This window comes from Jaculus jaculus, chromosome 2 (assembly GCF_020740685.1).
Source record: "Jaculus jaculus isolate mJacJac1 chromosome 2, mJacJac1.mat.Y.cur, whole genome shotgun sequence".
Lineage (NCBI taxonomy): Eukaryota > Metazoa > Chordata > Mammalia > Rodentia > Dipodidae > Jaculus > Jaculus jaculus.
In genome coordinates, this window is record NC_059103.1 from 41,661,074 (window position 1) to 41,674,685 (window position 13,612).

A 13,612-nucleotide genomic window follows, 5' to 3' on the forward strand; every position below is an offset into this window, starting at 1 on the left:
TTGTTTCAAAAAACAAAACAAGGGCTGGAGAGATGGCTTAGCGGTTAAGCGCTTGCCTGTGAAGCCTATGGACCCCGGTTCGAGGCTCGGTTCCCCAGGTCCCACGTTAGCCAGATGCACAAGGGGGCGCACGCGTCTGGAGTTCGTTTGCAGAGGCTGGAAGCCCTGGCGCGCCCATTCTCTCTCTCTCCCTCTATCTGTCTTTCTCCCTATGTCTGTCGCTCTCAAATAAATAAATAAATAATGAACAACAACAAAAAAGAAGTATTACAAGATACAAACACATGAAAAGGAGAATCTAGGAATTTGTGTATGGAGATTACAATAAATAAATAAAATTAAAAAAAAAAACCTCAAAATGAAACAAATACCCTCATTGTAAAAACCTGGGCAAGACAACAGATACTTCAAGTAGCAATGCCTTTCAACTAGGGTTTTGAAAGGACACAAAAGCCCAGCGGAAACCTGAGTGCGAAGGAGCCCAGGCTGAGGATCTCCTTGGGGACGATGTTATCAGAAATGACAGCAAGGATGTGCAAACACTCTGTTGTGTGCTTTGAACTCAGTCAGGCTAGGCGATTTGGACGGATTCCCAAGAACGTCTTCTTCCCCCTCACACAGCCACTCTCTAACACCCCAATCCCACATCAACCTATGTAGGGCCAGGTGGCATGCGGAATATGACATGCACTCCTTTTGTCTGAGCACCTGCCCTCCTGGGATGGCCCATTGCTTCTAGGGACCTCAGAGAAAGGGCTCACGGAGGAACGTCAGGCTTTTACATAGCAGAGGAGGTTTTGATTCTCAGTGGTACAGCCTTCACCTCCTTACCCTCTCCCTTGAACTCTGAGGGGGCCATTTTGGGGACACCTTTCGCTAAAAAGGAGGAGGGAATTTCTCGTGGCAAATGCCAGACAAGAACGCAGAGCAGCACGTTGGTGCCCTCTAGTGGCAGCTGGCCTCTATGCAGCCCTCTCTGCTGCTAGGACAACAGCGCCACCTTGAGAGCAGGATCAGAAATGATAGGGCTGCAACGTCCACAGCACCGACAATATACAAGGCTGTCCTTCCTCTTCTCTCCCATGTAATTCACCATTCATGCCAAAAATGCAGGCGGGATTTTGGCGTCATAAGGGCACATGACAATCACCCAGCACCCCAGCCTATGTCCAACTATATGGGTGCCAGCCTCAGCCATGTGCCATGGCTTTATCACCTAGACCCAACTCCAAGGCCCCTGATGCCCTCCGCTTATCAGAGCTCCTGGGAAATGAGGCCAGAATCCACTTCCCTATAGTGACGAGTGCTGGTGAATGTCTAAAGCCTACTGCTGGCCTTTACCTAGCCCAGCTTAGGTTCCACAGCGAGAAGGACGTTGGCAAATGTTACATCACTCACATGGTCCTTAACTAGATACTTTTGTGGGTGGGAGCCATTCCTGCAAGATGGGGTTCCCAGAGATACAGGTATAATCCCTGGGCACCCGCTTTCCCTGATGACCCAAGCCACGAGCTGCTCCAAGGGCTTAGATCCCATAGACTGAGAAGTCCCAACAACAGGGGTCCCTGAGGTTATCACTGTAGGTGACCGGCCCTTTGAATTCACTGCTAGCTGAAAATACCTCAGAGTTGGATCATAAAGGACAAAGTCCTGGGCTTTGGCTACAGGGGTTTGGGCCTGCTGCTGGCATCATCGTTTGACCCTCAACTGAGGCACCACTTCTGTGGTGGTTTGAGTCAGATATCCCCCATAAACTCATGTGTTCTGAAGGCTTGGTCTCCAGGGGGCAGCAATTTGGGAGGTGAAGTCTTGTGAGATGAGATGTGTTTCTGGGGGGGGGGGGCGGTGGGCATTGGGTATTAGAGCCAGTTTTCCTTTGCCAGAGTTCAGCTCACTCTCTTGCTGCTGTCCTCCACCTGATGTAGCACAAATGATGGTTAGCCTCTGCTCATGCCATGCCTTCATGAAGCTTCCCCTCCAGATTATAAGCCAAAAGAAAACCTTTCCTCCCATCAGCTGCCTTTGGTCAAATGCTTTGTTCCAGCAACATGAAGTTAGCTACAACAGAAAATTGGCACTGAGAAGGGTTGTTGAGGCTATACACTTGACTGTGTGGATTTGGGTCTTTTGGAACTGATTTGAGGGAGAAATGCAGAAGGACTTGAAACCTTGGGCTAAAGAGATGCCTTACAGTGTTGTAAGCAGAGTGTGACGGACCATTCTAGTGTTTGAAAGACTAAGTACGGAAGGAACTCTGGACCAGGAGGCTTGGTTTATGAGAAGAAAACACTTTGTCCAGACTGGGCTCAAGGCAGTTTGTGTGAGAGGCTAGCTGTGCTCTTTCCATGTGCGAAGAACTTGAACAGGAATGAATTTGGAAGAAATGGACTGGTGTGATCGGATGGATATGGCACAGGAGACATGAGCCCACTTCAGCTGCAATTGTTTCAGAGATCACCTCCATTGACATTGGGCCAGCTGTTTGGCATTAGGACAGCAGGAAGAATGCTGAATCTTTTGAAAGTAGGAGGCCAGAATGCTGAAGGAGTTTTGTTGCTTTGAGGCTACCCTCCCCCCCCACCCCCGTGCCTGGATTAACAAATTTGGTAGCTGATCTAGTACTATAGGAGCATATCAAATGCAGAAAAGAAAGGGTCAGTAGGTTTGCAACATGGTACTTTTGGAGACGGCCACTGGGTGATAGGAAGCAGTATGGTTGAGGGTCCTTGAGGGGAGGCCTGGTGGAGTGATGAGGATTAACTGTGGGCTGCAGTGGAGACCCCAGGAATATTGAGATGCCAGGACTGTGGGATGGCTGCCAAGGAGTGCTGCTGGCTCGGGATGGATTATACCCCAGGCTATGCACAACCCAACTGGGGGGGGGGGCAGACATGGGAACCAGGGGACTTCACTGTGGGTCTCAGATGGACATGGGACTACAGGATTTGATGTGTGTCCTGTTTTGCTTTTGACCTTGCACTGGTTCAATCTTTTCTTGCTATGCCCAATGTCATCTTTTTTGCAGTGTGAATGTTTACTTTGCGCCATTATGTGTTTTTGGTTTTACATGCTCATGGTTAATAGACCTTGGACTATGAGGATATTTGAACGTTGTTGGGATTGATAAAAACTATGGGGACTTTTAAAGTTGGACTAAATGCACTGCATTTTACATCACGGCAGTCATCAGTTTGGGGGCCAGAAGTGGAATGAGGTGGTTGGAATTGGATGTGCATGTGTTCTGAATGCTTGGTCCTCTGCTGATAAGAATTTGGTGGAGGCTTTCTGGAGGAGATGTATTTCTGGGGCTAGGCTTAGGGGGGTAATAGCCAGTTCCCCCTTGGTAGAGTTGAGCTCACTCCCCTGCTGCTGTTTTCCACCTGCTGAGGCAGAAGGGGTGCTCAGCCTCTGCTCCTGCCAGGCTGTCATGAAGTCTCCCCGGGAGACTGTAAGCCACAGTAAATCTTTCTCCCAGCAGCTGCCTTTGGCCAGGTGCTTTGTCCCAGCGAGAAAGTGACCTCCTGAGACCCTCACTCCTCCCATGGTAGTTTGAATGTAAATTTCCCCCACAGCCTCAAGTATTTCTGATTAAGCTTCATGTTCAATCCCCAGCTGGTGACAAATTCGGGAGGTGGAGCCTTGCTGGAGGAAGTATGTCACTGGGGGTGAGCCATGAGGTTTATTATCCCAGATCCAGGACCAGTACTAAGGCTTCCTGTTCAGGCCACCCTTTCCCCAGCATGATGAAACTTCTCCTCAAAACTGTAAGCCAGGGCTGGAGAGATGGCTTAGCAGTTAAGCGCTTGCCTATGAAGCCTAAGGACCCCGGTTCGAGGCTCGATTCCCCAGGACCCACGTTGGCCAGATGCACAAGGGGGCACACGCGTCTGGAGTTCATTTGCAGTGGCTGCAGGCCCTGGTGCGACCATTCTCTCTCCGTTTGTCTTGCTCTTTTTCTCTCTCTGCCTCTTTCTCTCTCTGTCGCTCTCAAATAAATAAATAAAAATAAACAAATATATTTAAAAAAAAATCCTGTAAGCCCACATAAATCCTTTCTTCCCAGTTGCCTCTGGTTGAGTGTTTCATTCCAGTAACAAGATGGACACTGTAACGCAGTCTCAGTGAGCTGCCCTATGTAGCACTCCAATTGCGAGAGAAACTAGTGTTTCCAGGAGCTCGACTCCGGGCCTGCTGAGGCCCTTCTGCTCCATGCCGGAGCCCCAGGGTTCAACAAATGCAGCAGCACAGGCAGGAAGGTGAGGTCCACAGGGAGCAGAGGGAGGCTTTATCCTAAGGGATTCTGACCTGGGCGAGGCGCCAGCGTCTGCTTAGACATTTACAGCTTTACCAGCTCAGCACTATAGTCTGGTACCTGAATCATTTCCTCAACTTGACTATACCCTTCCTGGGGAACATATGCAATTTTCTCTCTAAAAGGCCTGAGCAAAACTCTTGCATGAGAAGATTAGTTAAGTGAGTGAGTGAAGGAAAGAGGAAGACTCGAGACATTTGCTGCCCACCGAGCAGCCAAGTGACCCTCACTCTGTCACCTTTCTGCGGTTGGGTACAGTCGTGTGACTAACTCAGTCCAGTGGGATGTGAGTGGAAGTGATAGTTGTACGCAAGGCATTCACAATCCAGGGCAAGAGCATAAATAAGGGTGCAGAGTGAGCTCCGGGTCAGCCTGGGCTAGGATGAGACCGTGCCTCACATAAACCCAAAACTAATGATAACTCACAATTTAGGTCATACTTGCTCAGTAGGTTAAAGCTCTTTGCATTTGACAATAAGAATCAAAAAATCTCCTTCACGTGCCTTTGTCATGTAGTAATGACCAGTAATAAATGCCTTGAAAATATTTATTAAATCATTCACTATGCATACAGACAAAGTAGAATTTGTAGTATAAGGCCTAGAGCTATATTCATATATATCCCCACTCTGGAAATACGGAGCAGAACAGAAACCGCTTGCATATATTCGTGCAGGGACTGAGCTCAACTGCTTTTGCTTGCATGCCTTAGACAGCCAGGTGTCTCCTGCAGCCAGCTCCTCTCAGAATGAGATAATATTTCCTAGTTTTACTCGCAGGCTTCTGATATGGCAGGGTCACTGATCTGCATTCACTACTTTATTCCTTGATGGGAGCATCCTGGCGCACCTTTGAGTGAGAGAGGAAGTTGGAAGGGTTTAAGTGAATAGAGGACAAACCTGGAGTAGAACATATTTTTTACGAGACTTCCCTGGCTACTGAGAAATAAATACACACCACTAAGCCTCACTGTAAGTCCAGTGAGAGTAAATTTCCAAGTACTCTTCTTTCCTTCCTTCCTTTCTTTTTTTTCTTTCTTTTTTTTTTTTTTTGTTGAGGTTGGCTCTCACTCTAGCTCAGGCTGACCTGGAATTCACCATGTAGTCTCAGGGTGGCCTCAAACTCATGGCGATCCTCCTACCTCTGCCTCCCAAATGCTGGGATTAAAAGCATGCGCCACCACGCCCAACTCTCTGTTTTTCTTAACTAGCCTAATGTAAGTGGGGAAAATGGATTCAAGTACAATATTCTTTGAATCATGTTCAGAGCCTTAACATTATACCTATAGGTCATTTTGCCTCATCCATTTGCCAAAATAGCCATTTTTAAGTTAAGAAAATTCTGAAGTAGGCTGATAGCATTCTTGTATTGTATTTTAGATTGTAAGCTAAATGGTGGGGAATTGCATCAATAATTAGGCTTTTTATTTAGTAACCATTACAGTATCCTTTCGCTGCTCAAATAAATGTTCATAATTATTAATTTAAAGAAATCCAGGGCATGGCCCTCTAGGACACTCTCCATCCCTGCCAAGTGTCCTGGATGCCATAGGGCAGCAGCGCCACCTACGGAATTCAGCTGGGCTTTTGAGTTTCCAAAGAGGAACCTGGAGGACATCTGGACTCTCAGTAGGATTTTAGGAAGCTCTCTGTGAAAAGCCACAGAGACTTGGGGTTTGTTTCCTATTGGCCTATAGAACCCTGACGGGGGAGATGATGGAAAGATCTTGAAGCCATGTCCCAGAAATCACCCCCAAAGAACAGTTCTTCTGGAAAGTTGAAGGAAAGCCCACAGCAGGGATGAAGGGCTAAACATCAAGACAGTCAGGGGCTGCAGAGATGGCTTAGTGGTTAAGGCGCTCACCTGCAAAGCCAAAGGACCTCAGTTTGATTCCCTAGGACCCACGTAAGCCAGATGCATAAGGTGGCACATGCTTCTGGAGTTCATTTGTAGTGGCTGGAGACCCTGGTGCACCCATTCCCTCTCTCTCTCTCTCTCTCTCTACATACATACATACATACATATACATACACATATACATATGTATATGTATATGTGTATGTATATGTATGTATGATACATATCATACATGTATATGTGTATGTATATGTATGTATGTATATGTATCTACCTGCCTCTTTCTCGCTCTAAATAAATGAAAATAACAAAAGATAGTAAAAATAATTCCACCTAGCCAGCATATCCCAGGTAGCCATAGCCAGACCCCCAGAATCCAGATATCGAACAGTCCCCTACAATGAAGAGCTGCCCCATTGCCAATGCCCATGGCTAGGGTAGCTGACCCTCAGGAGCCCTGCAGACAACTGGTACAGGCAGCCTTTGCTGTGGGGCGAGGGCTTGGTGTGATACAGAAAAAGAGAGAATAGTCATGCTTCTCTGGTACCTGGAATTCTTATGCCCAAGAGCTGTGTTTGGGGATCAGCCTAGTCCCAGGAAAACCCACATGGAATTCACATGCCTCAAGGAGTGGCCAAGCCATAAGTGGGATCAGCTGGAACCTGAGGTTCCTGGGAATGTTTTAAAAAATACAGGTCTTATAGACACGAGGCCCACTCAGTGGGGCAGAACTCATAACTGGTACTGTGGACTAAGTCAGCACCCCAGGGTCAGGAAACTCACAACTTTCAGAGAGAAGCCCCTATTGCTCTCTGGACAAGTAGGAGTGGGTGTCCTCATCAAAATGTCTCTCAAATTTCTATGCATATCCCCCTTAACCAAAGCTGCTCTCACCCTTGCTTGGAGAATCCGTACTGGGACAATCCAAGAGCCATCAATATGATAAGAAAAGACAGCCAAATGCTCACCACAAGGTGTCTCACCTCTACCACATTCACCAGGGTCCAGAAGAAACTGCAGAGGAAGCAAGGACACAAGCCTGGCTCCCAACGCTAACCTGACAACCACCTCCAGGGAAATAGCAACAAACACTGTGGTGAACCAAAACACATTGTAATAGAAATACAGAGGCTGCAGAGAACTCAACACCAAAACAAGCAGCTAACCAAGGCTCAGGGATTGCTGTCGAAGAGTGGGTGGGAAGATTCTTAGGAGCCACAGGGTGGATAGAGAGATCCTGAGTCATAGCCCCCACTCCACCTTCAGAGACTGACAGAGGCTCTAATTCCTCCACAGTGAACACCAATGACCCATTTCCTCATGACACAACACTCTTCCTCCCCCTACTTCTTTCACAGGGTCCCGGGGGAGGAGCTGTAGCTTTCCTTCAGACCCGAAGCTTTGTCAGCTCTCTAAAAGCCCCTTTTCCTGGGGCTAGAGAGATGGCTCTGTGGTTAAAGGTGCCTGCTGTAAGCCTACCAGCACTGATTAAAGCCTAACACAAAGCGGTGCACACAGCTGTAATCCCAACACGGCTACAGCCAGGAGAATCCGAAAGCTTGAGGTGCAGCTAGACCGGTGCATGAAGAGGCCAAAACAAAACCAAGGGAATCACCTGGCCGTGGTGGCACACACTTTAATCCCAGCACTCAGAAGGCAGAGGTAGGAGGATTGCTGTGAGTTCAAGGCCAGCCTGAGACAACATAGTGAAAAAAAATAAACACAACAAAAAAAAAAGGGAGACCCTGTCTCAAGCAAAAGTGGAAGGAGGGATAAGTACCTTGAGCTTGTCCTCTGACCTTTGCGCACACACACATGTATACGCTTAGAAAAAACTTTTGCCAGGCTAGAAGGATGGCTTTAGCAGTTAAGGTGCTTGCCTGCAAAGCCTAAGGACCCAGATTCTATTCCCTAGAACCCATGTAAGCCAGATGCACATGGTGGTGCATACATTTGGAGTTCATTTTCTGTGGATAGAGACCCTGGTAGGCCCAATCTCTCTCCATTTCTCTCTCTCTCTCTCATAAATAAGTAAAACAAAATAAAATAAATAAATTTGCCTAAGGGTTGATCTGATTTTTGTGTTTTGTTTGAACCGTGTTCCTCCTTAAAACCGAACACACAATTGTAATCTCAGCACTGAGGAGGCTAAGGAAGCACCAGATTGTCTAAAAAGAATCAAGAGAAACAGACGGGAATGTCACCAGCTATAGAATGAGTAGACAAAATAAATATCTATGAGAAATGGAGCTCATGTACTCAGGAAGATAAGAGAAAGCATGAGAAATGGAAGATACCAGAAAAAGGTCCCTGGTGAACTTCTGGAGATTTGAAACCACAATCTGAAATGAACACTACATCGGGTGGGGTTGACGGGAGCTCAGATGTTGCAAGAAAAAATGAGTGCACCCTGAAGACACACCCATGGAAGCGATCCTCAGTGAAAACAAGGGAGAAAAGACCCTGAGAGGTGAACAGAGCTTTGGTGAGCCATGGACACGGGAAGGAGCAGCCCACACAGACAACTGGAGTAGAAGCAGGAGCAAGGGGGAGGGAGGAAGAGGAGAGGGAGGAAGAGCTAAAAAGATTCCCAAGCTGACAAGACTATAAGCCTCCAGATATAAGAAACTCAATACGTCCCAAGAGCGAGAAAAAGGAGTTTCCACGCAATGAACCATCCTGACGGAACGGCTGGGGCTGTACATAAGACTCTACTGAGGGGACTGGAGAGATGGCCCAGCAGTTAAGGCACTTGTTGGCAAAGCCGAAGGACCCAGGCCCAATTCCCCAGGACCCACGTAAAGCCAGATGCACAAGGTGGCGCGTGTGTCTGAAGTTCATTTGCAGCGGCTGGAGGCCCTGGCGTGCCCCATTTTCTCTTTCTCTCTCATCTCTCTGCTTGCAAATAAATACATATATATATGTATTTTTTTTTAAAGACTCTACTAAGTCTCTCAGTGATGGGCCAGGGACAGCAGCAGAGAGGACAAGAAATGAGTCCAGGAAGCAGTAACAGGTGCAGGTAAAACAGTGTAAGAGATTCAGGTCAGAGGTGGTCATGCAATAAGATAGAAACAGTGTCTGGTCAGCAACAGTGGTGGGTTCAGTCCCTCCCAAGGGTCCACTGTTTGAACTGCCCACAGCAAGCCCACCCATGCCTGGAGCATCCAGGTCCCTGCTGTTTCCCCCTGGAGTCACACATCAGCAGTGTCTCCAGACATGGCTCCACTCAGCTCTGCTGAGCGAGTCCCTCTTTTACTCAGGGCCTGGTCCCATTCTGGGAAACGACCCTAGTCCATGGCAAAATCAGCAGCCAGCAAGCAATTGGGCATCTGGAGGCTGGCAGGATAACTCCACTTCTCAAGAGCCACATTAAGCCTCACAGCTCTGCCGGTCCACCCGAGACTACCACAGAACACTCTCCGTGGAATGTCAGGTCAAGGAGCAAACATTCAAGTTGGAATTGTCACCATATGCCCATGTCATCTAGGGGGCATCAGGCCTGATATGAGTACCCATGGACTGCTGGGCTGTCATGGGCACCCACTTGCCCACTGTTCAGATGGTACGCTGCTGGCTACAGCAAGGGGCCAGTGAGGGTGGCCAGGCCCTGCTCAGGCTGAGGACTGGGACTGAGGGCAAGGCTGTTAAGACAACCCACCGCTGCGCCTACCTGCCAGACTGGAAGGACTTTCTCAATATCGTTCAGGTTGATGCCTTCTCCATCTTCCAGCTTCCCCTTTCCACACCTGGAGCAGAAAAGACAGAGAGCATTGGAAGGATGGCTCACCTAGGTGCCTGCCCCAACCTGGCTTTAGGGGAGGGTGGGACCCTTAAGGTAAAGGCCCTGGAGGTGGGGCACTCCTCCCCTAATGGAACATGCAGCGTGTGAGGAAGTGAGAGACGAGTCAGGGTATCCTCAACCCTTCCAGGCAAAGGTGCCAATAAGCTCCTGGCTAGAGAGTACCCCAGAGTCTGTCACAGCCCCCACAGAAGCCCCGTCCATCTTTCTCCATCATACCAAAAGAGAAACCCGTGGACAGAGAGACCAAGTGACCTTCTCAGGGAGGTTGGGGAGGCAGGGCTGTGTAGCTCCTCGCCACTGTCCACCCCACCTGGCTTGACTTCAGGCCGGTCAGGCAAGACGTTCAGATACTATGCATTTTGTCTTCACGTTCTCTGTGGATGGGTGAGGCCCAGGCCCTAATTCACTGACCCAAAGTCGAGCTCATTTGCACATTTATTTACTTTGTATGTTATTCTTTTCAGTTTTAAATTTTTATTAGCCATGGACATATTTAGTATGTAAACAACACATGTTGGTATCATCCGTTCCCTCCTCCCTGCCCCTTTTCTGAAGAGGCCTTCCTCATTGGGGATACAGGTCAATCCCAATGCAATTGTGAGTCATGAATTATGGGGGAGAGGTAATGTCTCTGTGCAAAATAGCCCAACTTGTGGCTTTAACAAACTTTCCAGCCCCCTCTTCTGCAAAGTTCTCTGAGCCACGCTGGGAGCATTTGAAGTCTACTTCAATGACGGGCACTTAGGAGCATGTGGATCTCTGCTTTGGTAGATGTTGAGTGTCCTCAGTGTCTGTCTCCTTCACCCTTGCTTTTGCATGTATTTTGAGTGTGTGTGGGGGGATATATATGCGTGTTTTGTATGTGTGTGGGTCGTGAGTGTGTGGGTGAATGTCCAGCCCAGAGGACAACCTCAGGTGTCATCCCTAGGTGCATCATTTACCTTTTTGTGACGCAGCGTCTCTCATTGGTCTGGGGTTCACTGGGTGGCCATAAGCCCCAGGAATCCTCCTGTCTCTCCCTCCCCAGAGCTGATAGGCCTGCACCACCACTCCTAGCATTTATATGGGTACTTAGGATGGGAACATGACCTTATGCTTATGGTATAAGCGCTTTAATGACTGAGCTTTCTTCTTACCCCCTATTTTGTATTTGCAAGGTGCAGCTCCCGGCACCACACTGCAAGAGGCTGAACCCCTCACTAACTGGGTGACCCTGGGCGAGTAAGTCACCTAACTTTCTTGTACTTCATTTTCCTCATCTGTAAAATGGGAGCAGAAACAGCACCTACTATCATGGTGTGATTGAAATAACCACATCGGTGACAAGGTAAGCGTGTCACTACTGCTATGGCCACTCCTCCGCAGGCTGCCAGTGTTCTGGGGCAGAGGAGCAGTGAGAAGGCCCAGTCACGGTGTGCACACCGGAGGCTCATCCAGCCTCAGGCAAGCTTCTCCATTCCCTGCTTTCCCAGTCTCCTCACCTGCCAAAGTAACGAAACGCACAGCTCCCGCCTCTACACTATAGTGAGCTTTCACTTTTATAAGGCCAGCACGTGCAACGAGTGTGTGTGTGTGTGTGTGTGTGTGTGTAGGGCCTGGACCCAGCTGCTCTTCCATTGGTATTGATTGAAGCATGGCGAGAGCTGCCCAGTGAGCTGGGCAGAGTTAATACAGCTCTTAAGTTCCAGAGCAATTGGCTCATTTGACTAAAGCAAGCATCGTTTCTGGTTTGGGCCTGTTAACAAGAATAAACCAGAAGCTCAGAGTTCTGGGTTGAGCAAGTTGCTGTCTCACCTATCAGGCCACTGAGCCTTGGCACCACTAGGGGGCAGCAGGCGACAACTGTCTCGAAAGTCCTACAGACAGGGGCCCAGAACCCAGAGGAAAGAAATCTGGCAGCTCAGATGAACAAAGGCTTGGGTGGAAGGGAATGGGGACATGAGCGCGGCCCCCGTTACATCCTGCATTTCTTCATCAGCTGCATCTGTGACTGGCTCAAGGTTAGGGGATGGGACTTGGGTTCAGCAGGTAAGGTGGGCACTGGGGTGGGGGCACAGTGTCATGAGCAGTGTTCCACCAAGGACAGAAGGGATCTCTGTCAAGATGACTTGGGCAGGGGGAATATGGAAGAATGTTCTAGAACAGTGGGCAGCACTGGTAAACCAAGAGCTCAGAGCCCAGGGCTGCTGGCTCCACCTGGCTGCAGAGCAAGGTAAGGTCAAAGGCATGAGGAAGCAGGCAGGCTACCTGGATCCAGCCCAGGCTTGGGCAGGTGAGGCTAGGCAGGAATGTGAGGAGAGTATAAGCTGGGAAAAGAGGAGAGGTCACTGTCTCTCCCACACCATCAAGTACTGGGCCACAGATGAGGAGGTGGGAAAAGACCAAGACTATCCAGCCATCTTTGAACGAATGAAGTTGCCTGGGAGAGCTACAAGGTGTCATAGAAGCACCATATGTCTGTAGCCATATGTTGTGCCCTGGTGCATAGATGTTGGGAAGAGAGCCTTGTGGACTTGGACCCACTGGAATGGCTGACACCCCATTCACCCCAAGGTTCCATGGGGGTAAAACAGGCCTGGGGACTCTCCAGTGTGTACTGGGCTCTGAGTCCGTAGCCATTCTGCAGCGTGCACTTGCTCTGTCAGCTCATCAGCACGGGCTCCGGCGTGGGTCCTGCGCAAGGGCCAGCTGCTAACCCCTCGTCCCCCAGGGCAGGCCAGAATTCCCTGCAGACCAGCAGCTGTGATGGGCAAAAGGTGGCTGGAAACGGGCTGAGTCACTGCTGTCAGTGGGGTTTCCAAGGCAACAGTCTGCTCCAGTTCTGTCCCTCTGTGGAGACATGGGCTGTGGGAAGCCTTGGCAACAGAGAGGTACCTTGCTTCTGGGGGAGACTGCAGGAGAGGACGCACGGAGTCCATCCTCCACATGGTGAGACTCAAGAGGGACAGAATTTCTGGCCTCGTCACAGAGCATCCCTAGTACAGGCAGGTGTGAACACAGGAGTCAACAAGATTTGTTTAGGGTCAGGGTTCACTACAAGCTGGTCTGGCAAGTTCCTGCTGGGTGGGTGGGCCTGGCCAAGGAGGTCAGGTCCCCAGTTTCTGAGCAGGGGTGGCCCAGTCCTTTGGATTGAGAAGGGACAGTGCCCACAGGAGGCACAGGGGAATCGCCCTTTGCACAGCTATTTATCACAGCTGCCAAATGGTCTGCTTGTGGTTCGGTCGGCTCATCTTGGTGAGCTGGGCCAAAATCCTAGGGAATCTAGACACCAAACACATTCTCCAGCAGGAACCTGAAGTGAGGGAGCACCAACACGGGATCCACTGGGCCTCAGTTTCCAAACTGGTGTCACCAGCTATGTGCTCTCAGAGGACACAAGGAATACCCCCAAAGCACTTCTAGGGGCATGTTCTCCCAAAGTGTTCCCCCTTTCAACTCCTTTCACAGTTACTTCAGCTGTTCACAGCATCATTTGTCTTGTCTCTAAAACTGGGATGGGCCTGTGGCTTCCCAAGGATGCTGAGGAGGGGCGTGGCCTGCGGGGACGGGAGAGGCACACTGGCTTCAAGAAGACATGTGACAAGCAGGAAGGTGGCAGATAATGTCTGGTATGTTTAGGGCTCGGGTGACGGGGAGAC

General features: G+C 49.4%; 1 protein-coding gene across 10 annotated transcripts in view; it reads right to left on the reverse strand.

Annotated features, from left to right (window-relative positions):
- Ctif (cap binding complex dependent translation initiation factor) overlaps nt 1-13,612 on the reverse strand; it is a 312,214-nt gene that overhangs the window by 191,003 nt on the left and 107,599 nt on the right. For all 10 annotated transcript variants that reach the window (XM_045142912.1, XM_045142910.1, XM_045142904.1 and 7 more), the window contains one exon: nt 9,843-9,918. In XM_045142912.1, coding sequence (XP_044998847.1) covers nt 9,843-9,918 — 76 coding nt within the window. The remainder of the gene's footprint in view (nt 1-9,842; nt 9,919-13,612) is intronic.